The sequence below is a fragment of the Numida meleagris genome, chromosome Z, assembly GCF_002078875.1.
Source record: "Numida meleagris isolate 19003 breed g44 Domestic line chromosome Z, NumMel1.0, whole genome shotgun sequence".
Taxonomy (NCBI): Eukaryota; Metazoa; Chordata; class Aves; order Galliformes; family Numididae; genus Numida; species Numida meleagris.
The window spans coordinates 21,022,214-21,042,947 of NC_034438.1; the positions used below are offsets into that span (position 1 = coordinate 21,022,214).

The 20,734-nt window shown below is 37.8% G+C and overlaps 2 protein-coding genes across 2 annotated transcripts in view; one reads left to right on the forward strand and one right to left on the reverse strand.

Annotated features, from left to right (window-relative positions):
- Positions 1-20,594, reverse strand: SGTB (small glutamine rich tetratricopeptide repeat containing beta). Its single transcript, XM_021380211.1, has 11 exons — positions 20,463-20,594; positions 19,361-19,481; positions 15,135-15,238; positions 14,354-14,423; positions 12,117-12,216; positions 9,614-9,718; positions 6,656-6,794; positions 6,506-6,568; positions 4,397-4,434; positions 4,070-4,153; positions 1-2,657 (listed from the first exon to the last, which is right to left on the reverse strand). Exons 2-11 carry the CDS (start codon positions 19,458-19,460, stop codon positions 2,546-2,548), a joined length of 915 nt encoding a protein of 304 aa, XP_021235886.1. The 5' UTR covers positions 19,461-19,481; positions 20,463-20,594; the 3' UTR covers positions 1-2,545.
- Positions 20,552-20,734, forward strand: part of NLN (neurolysin) — a 38,183-nt gene continuing 38,000 nt past the window's right edge. Inside the window, exon 1 of the mRNA XM_021380209.1 lies at positions 20,552-20,729. Coding sequence (XP_021235884.1) covers positions 20,704-20,729 — 26 coding nt within the window. The 5' untranslated portion in view covers positions 20,552-20,703. The remainder of the gene's footprint in view (positions 20,730-20,734) is intronic.

Consider the following 20,734-nt stretch of genomic DNA (forward strand, 5'->3'; position numbering starts at 1 on the left):
TTATTGGTTGCACTGTCTTTTATTGAGGCTATAAAGCCCTTTTTGTTAATACACAAGAAACAAAGAAAGTTCACAAGTATTACACAAGTTGTAGCACATTCCAAAAGGGTTAGCTAATGCCATCATTGTAATACATATTCTGGCTACATATGATTTGTACAGGCATAAAACCTAAATGTGACAATACTGTAGTATGTAAAATATCCATAAAGATGATTTCAGTGTTGTCAAATAACAAACCAATAACTCAATTCTCTTTTGCCTTGGGGATTATACTCTGATAAATACAATAAACTATAGGGCCATATCAGTGAACAATTTTTTTAAGAAAGTGTATGTATGGAAGACAGTACAACCTCTACAGCAGTTTATCAGTATTACCACATTTTGTTGTTTTTAAGGAATTCTTAAGAGGTTCTTCGCACTTGCTGTTTTAAAGTAGAAAGATATCTGCATCAACAATGCTGCCAACGCAAGTATAAATTAAGTGAGAGAGATCCCCATGTGCTATCCAGATGTCCCTGGATTTACTACTCTCCCCTTAGCAAAGCTAATAAAACTCACTATGGAATAAAATTAAGGAAATATGAAGATTAATAGGAGTTATGTGCTAGGAGCAACACTTCTCTCCTGACACAACACACAGAGTACTGCTTGTACAGTAGTTTTAGCCCACTTAGCACATACATACATCGACCTTTCCTGTAAATGGTATCCTGTCCTATTAAGTGTAACTGAACTTAACTCACAGTTAGATTAGATTCTGAATCTTAACTACCTCTGAAAAAAGATAGTGTTAAAAAGCTTCTTTGTCAATCAAATGTTGTTAACAGTTTTTATTTGGAAGTGCATCTAATGTGAAGCTTAAATATCTCCATAGCCCTAAAAAGGCAACTACAGCAACTTACAAAGAATTTTTTCTTCAAGTGCTGTGGGTAGGGCTGCTCTGTCAAAGAAACTATGGATATCTTGATGTTGCTGTATTAAGCTTATGTATTCAGCAGATGATAATGTGGATTTTGTGTTTGCAGGATTTTTTGTTTGTTTTTTTTCCATTTCATTTCTCCTTGGACCCAGCTGCATTTTTTCCCTGTGTTTTAACTGCTGAAGGCTTGTACAATGGATGCACATATTTCTTAGTGGAGTGCCTGACTTGGTCCCACTTTTGCATTTTCTTCTGTTTGAGGGGGGTTTTGGTGAGCTTGTTTGTTTGTTTTGCCCACAAGATAAATCAGATGTAATGTGTAAGGTCCAAGGAGTTACTGTGTCATTCTCCATTTGGGAGCCTTTATTTTCTTCTTTCAGGCTGCCTCTAGTCTGACAGGCCAGCAGAGGGCACTTTGTCTTAGGAATCAAAGCAGGCTCCTCAAATTAGTTTCAATTTAGAAAGAGGAAATTGTGCGTTGAGAACCTCCCTGGAGTTGAATCAAATGCACCTCATAGCAGAAAGCAATGTGAGCAGCAAGCAAAATTAAAAAAAAAAATAAATAGAAAAACAGCAGTCTCTTTGAGAATAAGGTTAGCTGAATAAGAACACCAATGTAAGAGCAGAAATAACAAGAACTGGAAGAATCTTTAGATGGGCCATACAATCATTGCTAAAAATGGATAAACGCAATGAATCTGAGGCCAGTGATTTATCACACGGGAACAGAAAGAGAATCCTTCTAAGGCAATTCTTTTTGGATAAGTTTTCAGTACTAGTTACTTATACAATCATACGATCAGTTTTAGTTATTACAGTTACAAATGTTAAGCTTATGTTAAATACTGCATACATACAGAATGTAATACAGTTTGCAATGCCTGTGAAAATAAGAGCCACATTGCTGGCCTCCCCTGAGGTGCCCGAAACTCCTTACCACTATTTCCTTACCAAACCAAATTGCATTTTAGTATATGTATAATCCCACTTGGGAATTGTCTTTTTTCTCTACAATTTTTGGTACTCTTTTATCTGTAGTCATTTCCTTCTCTCCTGCCAAATGAAGTTGAAAAAGTACTTCCTGTTACCCTTGACAGCCTCTCCACAGACAAAAACAGACTTCAAGCAGTAGTTTTATGTACATTCTAAATTCCAACACTGATTTACACTCATTATAGAAGGGCTCATCAGGTGTACATTAAAAGGACTGATGACGCTGTTGTTTCAGCAGTTGTAACAATTTTCATCATCAGAATAACATGCCTTTTACACTAGGATTTTAGAATTAAGATGTTACACTAAATCAGCCAACTACGGAACTCCTTGCCATTCAATACCCCTGGAGATCAATCCAATGCACATACTAAAAATGACTTGTACATAAGGATTTTAATAAACCACAGAATGTACTTAGAATATTAATTTTCAGAGGATTAACTATACATTAAATGATGTTATGTGCAATAGATCTGTTTAACAGATTTATTCTTGTTCGCAAACACGCACAAAGAATTTTCAGTCTTCTATTCAAGCAGAAGAGTTAATAATGGTGCTTTTGCTACTAACTATGGTATGCTTTTCGGGGTTATATACCATTCCAATTCACAGGCCTCCTTTAAGTCAGGAATGCTCCTCAGTGCTGCCACTGAAAGATCTGCTCCGGACATGATTTCTCAGTTGCTCTATGAGCTCTGGATTCTGCTGCTGTATCTGTTGTGCAAACTGCTGCCCCCTGTGTTGAAAAGTTTTAAATGACTAATTGAAAAAATACAGAGACTTGTAACGAAACAAGATAACCTAATATAATTGGAAACTGCATTATATGAAAGTTAAGACTAAGGATACCTTGATTAAGACTATACAGCAAGGTAGCTATAGTATTATGTCTTTATCTACTTGAAATCTCACCAGTCTCTTCCTCATCAGGTTTTTTGGACTATTACTTCTACTTGGTAACATGGAAAAAAAGTATGACGTTACTTACTAAGATATAGCAGTAAATATATTCCTGTGATTTGCTCCCTTCTCTTAGAGAGGATCCATTCTAGTAGTTAAAGTTACTCTCAGATAACTAAGGTTGAAGTGCAATCTAATGTTAATTTTTCTAGAAGTGTGGCTGGCAACTTGTAGCAAGAGCTCAACAGTAAGAAGTTTCTTGCATGATTGAAGTAATAGCAGATGCATCTCCGTAATAGTTGCAGCTTAAGACTAGAATTCTTGTTGAGATTCATTTCATGTAGAAGATAAGCACAATGCTGCTTTACTACAAAAAGCAACTACGTAAAATCTGTTACCTCATGGATGGCCTGCCATGATATTCAGTCTTCTGCATTTTGCCAAAGTATCAAAGGTTAATCAGACTCCTTTCAACCAAAGTGAAGGTTGAAGAAGAGCCACCATTTTCATAAGTCTAGGCACATTTTTGTACATAGCATAATTTTTGTAAAAACCACCCTTGGTTTTGAAGGGTCACAATCCTGTCTGTGATGCCAATGATAAATTATTCTTGCCTTGATGAGGCAAAACTTAAAATAGTTTGAAACAGGCTGGAAGACTGAAAATAAAATTGTATGACTGTTACCAGGATTTGCCATACAAGCAATTACATGTTTTTGTGCTGATTCTTCCAGAATCATTATAATCATCATTATAATGTTATAAAAGACCAGGGTTCTGGCTTTTGTAAAAGCCATTCTCTTACTATTATCTGAGTTCCCTGGAGCCCTTTTAGTCTAAATGTAGGTTTTCCAGAGCACTGTCAATTAGGAGACAACTTTAGAACTTGTTGCAACTTGTGCTAGGTAAATCTGTAGCTTTTTTAAGTCTGGGATGTCACGTAGTAAACTGATCAACACAATTTGAAATGCACTTGGTACAAATACCTAAAGGTTTTGAGTAGCACTCAAGTTGCATTTAGAAAATTAACACTGTATGAAAACAAGAAAGTGGAACTGAGCACATGGTCATTGCAATTGATGGAAATGTATAGTTTATAAGCCTTTAAGACCTTTGATTTAATAATAATCAGGCACACAATGAGGAAAGGCCACAGTTTAACTTGTTTGATACTGTCCCTTTTTAACACATGGTGCACTATGACGTTTCTACAAATGTATCAGTAAAATCGTGATTCATAATACTTACGCATGGATCAGGCTGGACAAATCTGACAGGCCACCAACACCTGCAGCAGGGCCACCAATGGCATTTGACATCATCCCTGACATCCTGGAACAGTTAGCACAGCGTTGGCATTGCGGTCTGCAGGGACCTTTACAATAAGCAATAAACTGTAGTTCTTTGTTGAATTGCTGGGAGGAACTAAACTGTGAGAGGAAGAAACTGCAGTAGTTCTATTTACAGTAAAGAAATAGAAAATTGCATTTTCAGGAATTCAGTATCAACTACCTTTTCTTTTAATTCAAACCCTTAACAACATTTGTATCAATAGTACTCCATTTTAATACTTACAGTTGTTGAACGTGGGGATTCTGCATTAAGCTTGCTGCCTAGAATAGACAATATATAGCTGCAATTATAACACTTTTATTATTTAGGTGTCACTGAAGAAAATGTGACAAAAAAATCAAGCGGTATTCTATGTTTTATTACAAAATTAAGCATATGTACAAAGATGTGAAATCCCCAGCAAAAAGAATCATTACAGTTAAATATCTGAAAGATATGATGCTGAGATAATTTTTAACGTGTTAGACAACAGATTCACATTGAAGATTCATACATGAAAAATACAACAAGACATCAAACATAAAAACCTTCTACCCTAAAAATGAAAAAAAAAATTGTAAGTGCAAAGATTTTCCATAGAGCATTTAAAATTCCCAGGCTGGAGAAACCATTTTTGCAACTATTTAAATAGAGGGAATAAGGTCTTAAAGCAACAGCCAAATAAACAAAATATTGTAGAGCAAACAAGATTGTGAACTTCCTCTGTACCACAGTTTCGTAGTGACATATTTTCTTTGGTTATTTGTATATCTTGTGTACCTTCTTACTATATTTTAAGCACAAGGTTATTTGTACTTCTCATTCACAAGGTACCTCAAAAATTCCATTGTGTTTACTGTAGTGTAAGGGTGTACAGAATATGCAGATACTATAGAATAAGCCAGGTGATGGCTTAAAGCCAGTAATAATTCCTACAAAAATCTGTGGCTGTAAGACCAATGCATAATGCAGTATGTGCCCATTCACTATTTTATTAAGTATTAGCACTACTGTATAAGTACTAAAAAAAATCCAGGCAAATAAAACATTAGTTGGCCAATATATCTTCATACAACCTCTCAAAAGTAAATCAGCTGTTTTATCTAGTCTACACTTGGATATGAAATGTCAAATGCAGATCTTTTCTAAGGGAAATTCAAGACTTTTTCCTCTCTCCCATCAATAGCAGATTTGATCTAGTTTATCGGGCCAAAAAGGAGGCCAGAAATAGCTTTCTTAAGGTAAGTTACTTTTTTCCTTAAAACAAAACAAAACAACAAAGAAGCAACATAACAAACCCAAAACTCCCCACCACCAAAGGAAAAGTTTATTCATTTCAGGGTGAATGCCCTGTGTTCTGTTCACTTGACCTTCTAGAAATGATACAAACAAATCCTTTCCTCATAGTTAGCTCCATAATGAAGAGTACATATTTGACTCTAAACAGATTTGGACTGCCTGAGTAGTCACTTTTGTAGTAGCAGTACACATTCCGCCTATGAAGTGGTACAGAGAGTTTCAGTGCTATTTCATCCATCACTTCTTCCTTGCTTTGTGTCTCTATACCACAATACCAAATGTATTGATCTTTGTTTTCCATTCTTAAGTACTGGTTGAAATGTCCTATCCTAGAGAAGCTATCAGAAAGGTAGAACAGTTTTAACTGGATTCTCAAAGGAAATAAGTACTTTTTGCATTTCTTTCTTGCAAATTCCATTCTTAAAAGTTAATCTGTACCATTTGGCTAAGACAGCCCTTCATGGAGAGAAAACCATTGAGGGACAAAACCACAACTTGAAAGAGCACTGGAAGTAAAGCAAAGCCCTGTATATTACTTAGATTCACTATTTGCACATCTCCTTAAGTACTAGACACATAAAGATGACAGGGATAATTTGAAAGAGTAAGAACAAAAAGGTGTTCTGTGCAGTTATTACTTTAGACTTTTATTGGGTAGACTGCATCTGAATCAACAGCCAATCAACAGCCTCTTCATTTAAGAGGAGATTTCTTTGTTCACTGTTCATTGTGGGGATGTCTTTTCTATTCACCACAGTTATGTTGACATGTGTTTTGCTATTCATGCCATCTTTGAAAGCAGCACAGCTATTTATGTATATCATTGTATGTCCATAAGTAGGATAGAATCAATTGGAAATCTTCCAAGCATTAGAGGAAATTTATCCTCCCCTTCTTGGTTAAAATACAAAATGACTTAGAAAAGTTTAAATTTAGTATAATGCAATTGTTATCTATTATAATAAGCATTAAAATCACTTGTTATTAAACAAGAGTTGTTCTTAAAACTTCCGTCTTAAAAGCAACGTATTGTAAAGCCTGAAATACACTCACCATACTAATGAAGGCAGGATTGTTTATCAGGCTTGCCATGTCAAAACTCAGTCCAGTTCCAGTCTAAAAAGAAGTAAGAATTGAAGGTAAGTTTACCTCCAAAATACCACTTAAAACCATTGTTAATAAATAGATGCAGAGCTAACTTACAGGACTGGACATGTCTCTTAGTTTCTGTTCTGCTATTTTCAAATTTGACTTATAAGAGTCATTTTCTGGATCAAGATCCAGTGCTTTTTGGTAACTGGTAATTGCTTCTTCATATTTATTCACTGAGGTCAGAGCCAACCTAATGGAAAATACAAAAATCCTAGGTAGAACACAAACAACCATCAAAAGATGATACATTTTCTACTTCAGGTAAAACAATATCTCACAACTAACTCGTATCTTGAGCATTAAGTTAAAGGACATTTTGCTGTTCTGCTACTACTACTTAGAGTAAACCTTTATTATTGCAGAACAGATGATCATCAAGAACTCATCTTGCATCGTCTACTCCATACATATGGAAGTTTCATTAAAAATTCTTTGGCATTATCAAACGGTTTAGTTTCTGAAAGCACAAGCTGAGCTAAGAAATTCCTCTTACTGTTTCCTCCAGTCCTTTTGATCCAAGAGATAACTCGGAAAGGTATATTCAGAAAGTAAATAGGGTTGAGATAGTTCTAATATGAATTCTGCTGCTGTAAGAAAACAAAGAGTAAAACCACAAGTTTCAGTCTAACAGGTTTTTGCACTGTATCAGTGTAAGGTTCTCCTCTTGGATCTTCTACTTCACTGCTTGACAAATGGGTTATATAGGAAGGTAGCAATATTTTTTTTAAAAGATGTGTTTCAGAGAAGCCTGCTTAATGTTCCGAAAAAGACTACTCTCCAGCAGCTCAGGAGAGCACAGAATGGATTATCTACTACTTTTGAAACAGTATATTTTTTTCAAATTTGTTTAGCTCCCACATTTAAAACATTCCTTTTCTTGGAGCTATTCCAGAAGTCCATCTGGTTGCAGTGTCCGTTCTGCCTTCTGCTGTATATTCAATTTATGCTGATCACAAAGCTAACCTGATTTTTTCCACATTTTGTGAGAGATCTGTGTAACCTACATTCCACTAATATTTAGTACTCAAGTTCCCCTTTAGTATGTGCTGAGCTACACAGATGGGGTTGATAAGCTTGTGCTAATTATCACTACAAGACCTTGGTCTTTTATCACAGGCAAGAGAACTCAGTGTGTTAGATACATCAGTCATGGTCATCACTCTCAGCTATAACAAACTCAGTAACAGTATAAAACTACAGCATAAAACTTCTAGAGTAACTCATGCAACATTCATGTTTTCTCAACACAGTTGCTCTCATGATCCCTTTTGGCCCATCAATCAGCAGTTTCTGACCAGGGGATAAATGCAATCAGGTATTTCAGTGACGCAATTGTGTTTACTTATGGAAAAAGTATGTAAAATTCTGCCTCCTGTTATACACTACAATCAGAACAGCAGGAAAGAGTTCTTGCTCACAATTCCAGAACCAGCATGTCTTTTAACTGTCTACACTGCTTTATCTTTGCATATTTCTGTAGGACTTCTGTTTATTTCTGTGACATCAAGACAAAGAGGTTTACATCAAGCTCTCAGAAGAGCTTATATGCTTTTGTAACATAGTCAGAAAACCTAGCATTCTCACATGGATTTTTTTTTTTTTTAATTTGAGACACTGGTTTCTGCGCTTTTCTCCCCTAGTTATTACTAAACAAGCACTGTATCCTCACTCAGCCTATGCCGAATACATTATTCTTTCTAGCTGCTGAGTTGACCAGCAGCCTGTAGTTGGGAATATATAGTCTTTTAAAGCAATCAGGCAAAAAAAGAAAAGCTTGAGTGCCCAAGAATGATTCTATTTCACACTTTTTATGACATAGTACACTGATCTTACATCCAAAACCCTAGAATAACCTCCAATTTCCAATTAAATCAACTTGTAGTCTCCCTCCATCTCACTGAAATCTGAAGATCTTGGGTTCTGCTATATGCAGAAAAATAAAATCTTAAGAGAGTTACATAATCCTTACAATATCCAAGTGAATTAATTATGCACTATCTCAAAGGCAAGCCAGGCTACATTTGTACTAGTAAAATAAACTGTGTCTAGGGAGGTTTTCAAATAACAGAATTCCATCATCATTGATTTTAAATAAATGTTCCCTGACATGGTGTTGTCCCAGGCCAGCTAGCCCAAACAGTTCTGGGGCATGGTTCAGAAGTTAGCACAGGCCAGTGCAATTTAGCAATAGGCAGTTTGGATGTGGTCACTCCATAACTAGATTTTAAACAATAATACAGACATGGGCTATTTTGTGCCAGCTGACCCCAAAAAACAACCCCAAGCATTTTTAAATTTACTAGTATAGATAAACTTCAAAAGCCGAAAGGCTAAAGCAGCATTCTGTCCACACCCTCTCAATACGTTTAGTTACTGAAAATGCAAAGCTATACATCTTAGAAGGACAGCCCTTCTCCCAAATAGATATCTCACTTAGGAAAACATTTGTGACATTTTTTTCAGAGAGCACTTAGCAGATCCTCTGCCTAAAGGGACAATCCTGTTAACTCCTCAGCCTGGATTGAGAAAATTGCTAAAGCCTAGTACTGCTAAAATATCTGCTTCCTTGGAGCAATTGAGCAGAAAAATTAGGCTTCTAGTGCTAGTGCTGAAGCCCCAGTACTTTAAAAGATGCTGTTCTAACTGCATCATTAACAGATTCCTTTTTCCAACACCAGAATTTGTATTAGTCGTAATTAGGTAAGAGATAGAAAAGAAAAACACAGAATGACTTCCTAAACAAAATTTGCCAAGTCGATAAAATGAAATTAAAACAAAACAGAACCCAAAAAATGGACAAGATTTGATATGAAAGTGTTAAGATCAATTAAAATTTAAGATCAATAAAACTTAAAGCTCAAACCCTGACAGGGTCATCCTCAGAAAATTGCTACACTTTCAGAATAAGAAGGTCAGCCAAGCAAAACAACATAGCTCCACTTATTTCTGAAAACATATGCTGATTTGCACCTGGGTTTTCAGTGTTTACTCAGATTTCTATTAGCTTACCCCATTCTTCCATAGGCTTTGCTGTACTTTGGGTCTATTGCTATGGCTCTCTCGCAGTCCTTTATTGCTTCACTGTACTTATTGAGTTTACTTTGAGCAGCTGCCCTAGGAGAAAGTGGGGAAAGGACAGAGCTTAGTCAAAAAAAAAAGTAACAGCAAGACCAAAATAAGCTTACGTATTCATTTATCGATGACTAAATTCATACATGTTTAATCTTACTGACTTTTCATTCACGAGGCAATGTGTCAGCCTTTCCTCAATCAAGTAGGACCAGCGAACATTCTTAGTGTGCTTAGGTGTACTGCTGGACTAGGGCTTTGGAGAACACGCTTGTCTTTGAAGACACATAGGAGAAATAATCCTAAGAAATGTTCCACATCCAGCTTATGACTATGCACAAAATACATCACAAAACCTATTGCATGAAGTGAAACTCTCAAGTAAGATCATTTTCCCAGTAAGGAGTATATTTTTACTGCTGTTCAAAGGAATGCTGTAATTTTTCTCTGCTCTCTTTTTAGCAGTTATGAGTCTGTGCTTCAGGAAGCACGGAACTGCCTTTCCGTAGGAGCCACCCTGCTTATCTCTGAAACTGGCTTCAGGAGAACAATCCAGCAGCTTCATGCCAGTTTTGAACTGAAGCCATATTTATTTTACACACACATAGTCGTACCTCAGTAAAACTCATGCTTGCAAATAAATTGGGGTGATGCTTGTTGATAGTCTCTGAATTACTAAATAAAAATTGCACCTCTATACCAGCAATAACACTGAAATACTAAATGCTGTGTTTAGTTATACTTGCACTTGCCCCAAACTAAAAGTATGATTGTAACAAATTATTAATATTCAATTTTCCCACTTTGAAAGGTCTAATAATACTCTACTCTTCCTTGATTAAAAAGCTTTAGTAGAAATACAGTATTTCCATTACGTGTAGCACTTTTAAAAATTTTAAATTAGGAAAGCTAGATGCTACAATCACCACTTAACCCCTGCACCTGTGATAGCTTGAAATGGCTTTCTTTTTCCTGACTTTGTATAAGTGGTCTGTTCAGAAGACATTCCAGTCCTTTTAAATATTTAGCATACTTCACAGTTTTCTAGCTCTGGAGATGCCAGTAAGATTTACAGATAAAAACTGGTGATTGTACTTCAACTGTCATGCATTTGAGTGGAAAATGTTCTTTCCAGATTTACAAAGAAAAAAATGTGTGGACAGTTAAAACTTCAGTGGCATCTAATCTCTCTCATTTTTGCAGAGCTGCAAGTAAAAAGCAATGTTTTAGAAAGCAATGATTCCTGAGAAGAAAAAGGCCTATGTTTATTCAGATACTGCATACCTCTGGGAACATCTCAGGAACTGCCTGTCTTCTTTTATATAACTTTGTACAATACTGTGGACATCAAGATTCATTTTGGTTCTCATAAATGTTGCACAGAGAATGAAATACTTCTACCTTTTTGCCAACTACAGATTTGCTGCTGAAGCTTATTCTACTGAAGAAATTTTCTGTGACTTTGAAAGGCTTTTGAATCAGGTCTTTTATTAACATTTTATATCTAAAATCATTTATGTGATCAGTTTTCTCACTCAACATAGATTATTTACATTTTTAACTACCATCTTAACAATGTAAAATAATTTTACTGTGTCGTGCATTCCCTTTCTCTTCATGCTTGCCAGAAAACACTGAGTCTCACTTGTATTTATCACAAGCTAAACTCTGGAGTAATGGAAGCACAGCCCCCACAAAGGAAAAATCCATAGCGTGCAGTATCACAAGGACAGGTTGACAGCACTCAAATTATTAAGTCCGTCTGGTAACAGATGCACTGAAAAGTAAAGTACAGAGGTGCTCTGAAGGCAGGGCATAACTGTCTCTAGAGCCTATAGTTACAGAAGGGCTCAAAATTTACTGCCTTTGTTCTAATACTGGTCCTCAAGGCAATATACTGAAAGTGCAACCTGCTGCTGCTGCTAGGATAACATTCCCCTCCAGACTTCATCTAGTCCCATATCAGTACTATGATGAAGAACTGATTATACAACAAAATTATAAGAATGTGGCCTTGTTATTTCTCAACAGATCATGCACAAAATTACAGAATATTTATACAATCTTTGAAATCTCCAAAATGTTGTACCTACATTAGTGCTTGTTTCCAAGGCTAGTCAATACTATAGAAGACAGAAATGACAGCTAGACCACCAGAAGAAAAGGCACACAGCCACAGCCTATGTCATGATTTACTATAAACATCCTAACTCACAAAAAGCTGACATCTAGTGTCAAAGTAATTTTAAAGCCCACATAACACCTGATACAAATTTGCTGAAGTATCTCACTTCTGCTTTAGATCTGCTACAAATTTACCATGTTAACTTACAAATAAGAGTTTTTTCTAGCCTCAAGTGGTTTTGATTTACTTAATATTTTATAGTTTAAAAAATGGTTATGAGGTTTGGGAATAAAACATTATTATTATTATTATTTTTACCTGTTGCAGTAATAGACTGCATTGTTTGGATCCAGTTCAATAGCCCTAGTATAACAATCCACTGCAGCACCATAATTTTCTTCTTTCATATGATTGTTACCTGCAATAAATCACAAAAACCTCTTAAGTAATTAGAAGACACATCACTATGTTTGAAGAAAGTAGAAAAGTGACATTATAGTACCTAAATAAGGCAGTTCTGATGACAGGTTTTTTAGATATATTCTTTGAAATGTAACTGGCATGGAATAAAGCAAATAGAAGCATATACTATGTCTGTAAAGGTTATTAAGTACATTGCAGTCCACCACATAAGCCTCTCTCATATCTTTTTTTGCTGTTTCATACTTTCCAGATAGTTTCTGCTGCTAAGTAAAGATCACTTTGTTGAGAAATATAACGGTAGTTACAGTACCAATCTAATATAGATTAATCAGTAATCCAATCGGCTATTTGTTAACTCCTCATTGGTCTTACATCAACCAAAAATCTTCCCTGTAACTATCCATTTAATAAGGGAAATAAAACCATAAAACCAAGAATGTAAGCCCCACATCTGTGATGTTGCTACACAGTTCATTCATTAGGATAATGAGAAGCATATATATAGCAGAGACAGCCTAAAAACAATAAAGACTTTTTTTTTTTACCATTAAAACACTGACATTCTGCTCAATAACATCTCATACTTTGTCTTTGTAAGCCTACTTCAGTGAAAAAGCTACAAAAATATAACTTTTCTATGGAAAGAGACTGCTGAAGCAAGTTATTTCGAAACAAAAGCTATTTTACACATTACTTCCTCACTGACATAGGGCAATTGTGGTGGCTTCTTTCATTCTTCATAACAGAGTAATAGAGAAACAAAGTCCTACTACAGGATGCCTAAGCCTAAGGTTGTCCCTGGTACCACCGCTATGGATTCTTGGCCTGCTAGATCCTGCAGAAGCCTTGGTTCCCCAACAACATCAAGAAGTTATCAGGAAAATTACATACTTCCACTGATTTCCCAGTACCTTAGCAAAAATATTTCAGCCCTCTCCCAGAATACGGAAGAAAAAGGACAGGTCAACAGATTATTACAGCTGTAGGTAACTGCATAAAAGCAAATAAAGTAAGACTGTGGAACAAGCAGTTCTAGGTGACTGTAATAACTGAAAACAATTATACTGGCTGGCATTTATTTGTGACCATGGAGCACTTAATAAACAAAACCAGATTTAGGTAATGAAGTATCATTAATGCAGTAAAAACATACAATGTAGTACACCTTTTCCCCACAGTTATATACTGGACTTGCCCTCCCAGTGAGAAGGCAAACTGAAACTGTAATTGCTCATGTGCAAGCAGGGACATGTGGCCCAGGAAGAACATACAGATGCCATCCAGACATGCAGAAGTGGGATCAGGAAAGCCAAGGCACAGATCGAAATAAACTTGGCAAGGGAAGCACAAAATAACAAGAAGGGATTCTACAGGTACACTGGGCAAGAGAGTATCATCCCCCCCACCACATCCCTGAATTTCTAGGTGGAGGTTGGGAAAGCAAAATTTTCCAGGCCCACCACCTACACACCATTTCTTTAAGTTAAAAAGTTCTGCACAAATAAATACTACTGAGAATTAAAACTCACAAGGTAGCTGCACTTGTAGTACTTGCAGTACCTGACATTTCTGTAAAACACAACTACTACTGATTGCCATCAAAGCTGGAATTTTTGATACTGCTCTGAACCAAAGGTGACCTGAGACATGCTGCTAAGTTGGAGCTAGTATCAATGGGCACCAATTGTTCTGTCTCTCCAGCTAAAAATTGGCTAAAGGAAAACAGAAAAATACAGAGACCTACTATTTCTGCTGAGATTAAAAAAATCCAGGACAAAAGGAAAAGCAACTGTAATACTTCACATTAACGCCAGGCAAAAAAAATCTTAGTCCATTTCACAAACCCTTGCAGCCTGACAGATAAGGATGTGGAAGACACTGATTAAGATCACAGAATGCTGTAATACCCACAAAGTGCTGGATATCCTCACAGTCCTGTAATCATACCAAATGCTGCAGGTACTTTCTTAGAATCCAGACAGAGCACATCCCTTAGCTCTCTTAGAACATAACGATCACCATGGAAAATAAGCTGAATTTTTTGTATGGGTTGTACTGCTCAGCACAGATGAGCAATACAACAACAAGAAAGAACCTTAACAAGATGTTTATTTCTTTGTTAATTTACAAACCTTCATCCTTCAGATGGTCAGCCTTTTCAATATCCTCTGGTAAAGAATCTGAGAGAGGCATCTTATCATTCTGTATGTAAACAAAATAAGCATTTTTTTCATTAAAATATAAGACCTGGTTATACTAAAAAAAGATCTTTAATCCTGGACGCCATTCTATCAACAAGCAAACAGATTTTCTGTACTGCAGAGGAAGTATGAAAGAACTAAAACATCACTAAAACACCCTCAGAAGAGAAAGACAGCTTGCTTTCTACTACCAAAGAAACCTTATGGCTCACCACACATTTTAAGGATTCATGAAGATGAAATATATAATCCCTTGTGGTTTTTGTGCTTCCTGTACTGGAAACTCCCAGGTAACACTTATTAGTACACATCTGAAAAGTTCCCATTTTAAGGTTAGCGCTCATCTAAATTATTTCCACAGTGGAGCAGGAAGCTTCAGAAAACTGTAGATGACCTCAAGCTCTGCGCAGACAGTTACCTCTGGGAATCGCAAAATGCTTAACTGAGGGAAAAAATCCTTCAAGTGAGAACTTTACCTCCACTGTTTAGTAATCTTCTGTTCAGAATTGTCCTTGTCTTGCTGAAACTAATTCCTCCAAATGTCCCAAAAGAGTCTCATTCTGTTATGTTTTACGGAAATTTCATTTTTCCCCTTATCTTCCTCAAGCTTTCACATTGTTTTGGCCTATGCAGCACTTTAAAGTTGTGTATACAGTACAAAATCTTATCATATATTGGCAGGATGATGCTAAAATTTAAATTTAAATCTTACCTTGTGGAAAGAATTTGCAAACATTTCTATCAAATGCTGTGGAGGTGCAAGATGAGTATCTTCTGGGTTAATCTTAAAAACGGTCTCCAGACACTGAATTGCAACTTACAAGGGAAAAAATAATAATAATAGTAATAATTAACTCATCAGTTTCTCAACAGAAGTGTAATTTCATTAATTTATTTATAAAGTTGTGGTTCACACTTCCTTATTTAGCTACTAAGAGCCGCAGTTTGGGACACACCACAGGTCTGAATGAAAGCTATATAAAATCTTCACATGTTCTGCCATTATTGTTAAATATATAATATTTCTTTCAATCCTCTGAATCATCTGACTGATTAAATGTCCCTCCCAATCCTGCAATAATTACATACACCCACAATATGCAATTCTAAAAAAAAGTAGACCAAATATCAAAATGAAGTTTTAAATGTGATCACAGAATTACAGGCAAAAGAAGATAAAAGGGGATTACTATATATAATACTGTAAATACAGATTTTCTGTTAATTATAATATCTCAAATTGTGTCAATACTTTCCCTAGCTTCTAGAGAATCTAGTAGAATGTTTCCATCAAAGTACATTGTCAAATGTTTTAGACTGAAAACTGAGGAGTAATGAAGAAGAATCTTCATGAAGCCTAATCTGAACAGAAAAATGAATTATCTAATATTATACTTTATTTTATATACATTTTAACCTGAACTATAGATAGCCTGTAATAGACGAACTCAAACTAAGTACCATTAAAAACTGAATCTTAGAATTTAAAATTAATTTCAGTTCAGTGCATTACAAGAGACCTGAATGGTGACCCGAATTTTAAAGTAAAACTACTGAAAGTTAACAAGAAAACGACCAGTTTGAGAAGGCTGTTTTCTACGTCACAGCTAGGAGAGAGAGAAAAAAAAAAAAGTAAGCCTGTAAAATAAATACTAAAACTTAGAAGATTTTAGTAAAGCCTTTCATAACATACTAAGCATAAAAAAAAATTAAGTTTGAATATATGGTTAAATATGCATACAACTTGTTCTTATGGCCTATGAATCTTAAACATATGTCAGTTTGCCAGATTCTAAAGTACTCAGTAGGTGTGCTGAATGATTTGGGTTAAACTCCTTTGTCTCCTGCTAAGTAGAAAAACTTTTAGTAAAGTGAGCACTGATAATGCTGAATTCTGAATTGTATATTAACGGTACTCCTTATCAGTGCAGCTCAGTGTCAACCTACTTCATCTTACATATAACAATCCCTCACCCAAAGTGTGACATGTATCCTTCACCTTAAGGAGTGCATCCCACAGTTGCAAAAGCACAGCCTTTGAGAACTCACTGCAGTAAGAAGCAATAAAAATAAATAAATCACAGCCTTTCTCCATCTGTTTCTGCTTTAATTCCACAGTAATAGGTGCTACAAACAGGAACAACACATAGAAACTGTATATACGAAAGGGAAATGACTGCCTCTTAAATACATTATCTAAAATACAACTTAGCAGAAGTGAAGTTGCTAATTCATACAATACTGTTGAGCATTAGCCAGCAGAGATCTGTATCACTCATCTAGATCCTGGGCTGTAGAAGGTAGACTGGAGAAATATATTCTTCTGATTATTCTTGTTTTCCTCAAAGTAAGGCATTTTATTCATCGTGTAAGCATGGGAAATCTGCACTATCATTGACATCGGGTTATAATTCAACCACACAGAGTTTGAATATATGCCAGGCTTGTATTTTGATAAATTCTCAATTTTATTTGTAACGTTCTACTTCTTTTTATTGTTCTGTGGGGAACAGAAAATATTTAAATTACTTCCTGGGACAGACACTTACCATACTGTATTTTCTTTTTTTCCATGGACACCAAGATATGTAAGGCACCAATGAAAAACATCAGTCAAATTCTTTTGTCCTTTAAGTTTCCACCTGACACTAACCAATTCCATTGGCAAGACCTGGACTACTGCTATTCTACATGTAATAAAGATATTTTGCACAGTTAAAATGAGTCAATTACTCAGAATGCTTGCCTCTGATCCTTTAACACATAGCATATGGTAAGAAACTGCTGGCAGGGTACAGATCTAAAATTAGCATTTCATATCTGTATTAAAATGGTAAACTTTACATAAGCATTAAAGTGAGGGTTTCTAATATTTTTGTTCAGAAAATAAAAGCCATAAAATGTTGATTCTTTCAGGAAAACAGTGGCTAAGGCTGTTTTAAAACACGTATTCTGGTAAATCTTCGCAGGCATAACCCAACGTTTATCAGTATCATTATGAAAACAAAAGGAATATTCTTCATCTCCTATTACATAATTTCCAAAAACATTGCTTTCTTTCATGAGCTAAATATAACTTCCTCTATAACACTATCATAATCAAATACAAGTTAAATTCATAGATGACTATCACTTTCCACATGTATGAGTTGCTCCAAATGTAATGCCTCCTATTTATTTCCACAGAAACTTTGACAGCCATAAAGAACACAGCAGCACTATTTGAGAGAGAAAATCCTCAGCTACAAAACACTATTTGTCAGCACAGTCACCACCATTAGTTATGCATTTTTGCCAGCAATGAACAAGAACCTGCGTGAAGTGCTTGTAAAAATCTGTACCAGGGAAGGTAGAGTCGCTGTTGCCACTGCTGAAATGCACCACCCACCACCTCACTGTGCTCACATCCACTGTTCGGGCTCCATAAGCATTCAGCAGGCATCGTGAATGTCAGTGGGTGCCAATTTTTCCACATGGAAGAATTCAGTGACACACCTTTGCTCCATCTGCCCTTTCACGTCAGACACCATTTTGTCAGACTGTCCCTCTGCTGCCATCTATCACATGGCAACAACACGTAATGGAATATCGGTGGGAATGTTGGTTCAACTTCAACTGCCATACCACCAACATCTGCCTCTGACGTTGTGAGCCAACATAATAAAATGATGCAAAACCAGATCTGTGGAATAGCCTTTGAATAATATGCTACAAATGTTTCTTTCTTGCTTACGTTAGTGAAAAACAACAATGTAAAAGCAATAGACACTGAAAGGAAGAACATTCCAGGTTTCCCTTTCAAAGTTTGTGTCTCCAAGAAGCATGACTTGCTTCTCAATCCCAACTCCTTACAGTTCAGATAACTCAGTGATAATTGCCTGGATGCCATTTATTGCCCTGCTATTCCCAGGCTCCAACTTATCCTCATTTTGAGTCATGAAGCCTAAGACTGTTTAGAACAGTACACAGGTCTCTTATACAGATGCCACGAAAAGCGCGTCGCAGAATTAATTATTAATTCTACATTGCGATACTGCTTCCTAGGAATTAGAGAATGTCAGTAAGGAGAGCAATGTGCCAGCAGAGGAATACACACACAGAAGTGCATCTTTCTATGGCTACGTCTTTTGTTAATAGAAACTATACTACACTGAAAATATTTCCTACTGTGCACTCTTTGGAATTGCTATTTATGTGGAAAAGCAATTGAAATTGTTTATTTTCTGTATCCCTAGGTTGTTTTAGCTTTCCCTCATGAACTGCCTGGAATTCTTACAAGTACGAAACAATTCTGTCTTCCATGTGCCTTAGTGTAGCTTCCAGGAGGACATGCTCCATGACCTTTCCCAGCACAGAGACCAACAGGTTGGTAGTTGTCCTTTTTACCCTTCTTAAAAAGCGTACCTGGGCTGGCATTCATCTTGCTGGCACTACTGTCACACATTAGCGCTACTGCAGCTCCGTCAGTTATCAATGGCAGCCCCGAGCCCATCATGTCCGTTGCTTCAGTAACTCATCTGGTTTTTTTTAGAGGTGTATGAAACTGTCTGGTGTCAGCCCTGGGGAACGCTGGCAGATGGGTGTTTGGGAACTTGTGAGGGGGCTCTGGCAAGCAGTGTTAGAACTATACTCTTAAGGCGATGGATGCGTACACAAATCATTCCCATAGTCTGCCTTCTGGAGCTGCCTAACTTGATGTGATTGCAAGTATCTAGTACTTAAAATCAAGGCAGTACAGATTTTGTGACTTAAGAACATTTTTAAAATGAGAGACAGTTTAAAATTAATGATTTCTGAAATATTGTGATCTTATTCACATGCCATTTTGTGGCAATTTCAGTTAGATCACTCCAATTTCTTTCTGTGGTAACATCCACCAAATAATATAACGTACGCAAGCACAGTACCTGCACAGGTATTGTCGCCTTCACCACTTACCTTCCAAGCTTTCTTGTTCATCTGGAGTGAAACTTTCTATCTCACTCTGCTCTCTCAAGAAATGGATGAAAGCATAAACCAAGCGCTTGACCGATGACATTTTGAAACTGATGACTTTCTCCTGTTTTAAACAGAATAGGATCTCTTATTTCAGAGAAAGAAAAAAAAAGGGGATAAAAGCTTTATAATATGTCAGAACATATGCTTTGGGCACCTCAGTTAGAAGTGCACACAGCACATGAAAAATCCTTCACAAAAAGCCCCATATGACACCACCCTGAAACGAGCCATTGGGTTGTGCGGGTTAGAAGCATGTCCTGCAGCCTTCCAACCTGCTCTCAGAAGGGCAGAGATCTCCTCAGATTCCTTCCTGCAGGCGCGTTCACAGAGGATAATCCACAAACTTCTGTTTCTAAAGGATATTGTTTGGATTTTTTTTTTTCCTAAGACACTGGCATTTCGAAGAGGGAAAACATGCCTGAGTCATAATCAATTAAGACCTATACTAAGAGCAGTGGTGCGATGAACGGCTCTTCAGCAGCAGCTGTCGCGCCCCGGACGCCGCGGTTCCTGATGCTGCATGTCCGCCGCGGGCACAGCGGGAGCGCCGCGACCTCGGCTCTCGCGGGGATCGGGGACACGGGCGGCTCTGATTCGCATTCCGCATCAGCTGCCAGTTACATAACTTTCAGGAAAACCCTATTTCCAACTTTCCGAGCTAATTTCCCTAGACCATTTTGAATCAAACGGGCACAGGCTGACATCCCGCCCTCGGGGGAAGGCTGCTGGAGGGCAGTGATCGATGAACGGCAACGCCAGGGACAGCGCTGGCGAAATCCTCCCCCTACCCGCCGAGCCCTCACCGGAGGGCCGAGGTCAGCTACCGCGGGCTGTGCCCAACGAAGGGACGAGATAACGGCCTCCGAGAGGCTCCCCGGCCGGGCAGCGCCGCTGGCTCACCGGGCTCCGCGGCCACGGGCACGGCCGAGGGCCGCCATGCCCCCCGAGAGTTCCCCGGCCCGGCGGCGGAGCCCGGGGAACAGAGCTACCCCACGCCCGCCCCCACCGGCCCGGTCAGCGCCGCCCCAAGGCATCGCCTTACCGAGCGCGTCCCGTCAACGCCGCGTGGGGCGGAGGAGAGAAGCGCCGGGGGCGGCGGCACCGCGCGGCGGAGGCGGCGGAAGCGGATGCGCGAGGCGGCGGCGCGGCCCCGGCGGCTGTGCCCGCGCCCGGCTGGAGGGCGGCGGCGGCGACAGCGGAGAGGAGCCGGCCCTTCCTCCTCCTTTTCGTAGTCCTCCTCCTCCTCGTCCTGCGGCCCCGCCTCCCCTGGCGCCGCCCTCCCCATGCTGGCCCTGCGCGCTGCTGGCAGGTAGG

Excerpts from the sequence above, each read along its gene's own strand:
- SGTB (XM_021380211.1), bottom strand. The coding sequence starts at position 19,460 with ATGTCATCGGTCAAGCGCTTGGTTTATGCTTTCATCCATTTCTTGAGA. Across the intron at positions 9,719-12,116 it reads GCAGTCTATTACTGCAACAG|GGCAGCTGCTCAAAGTAAAC; the intron begins GTAAAAATAATA and ends ACTTTCTCCTAG. Across the intron at positions 6,569-6,655 it reads TAAGAGACATGTCCAGTCCT|ACTGGAACTGGACTGAGTTT; the intron begins GTAAGTTAGCTC and ends ACTTCTTTTTAG.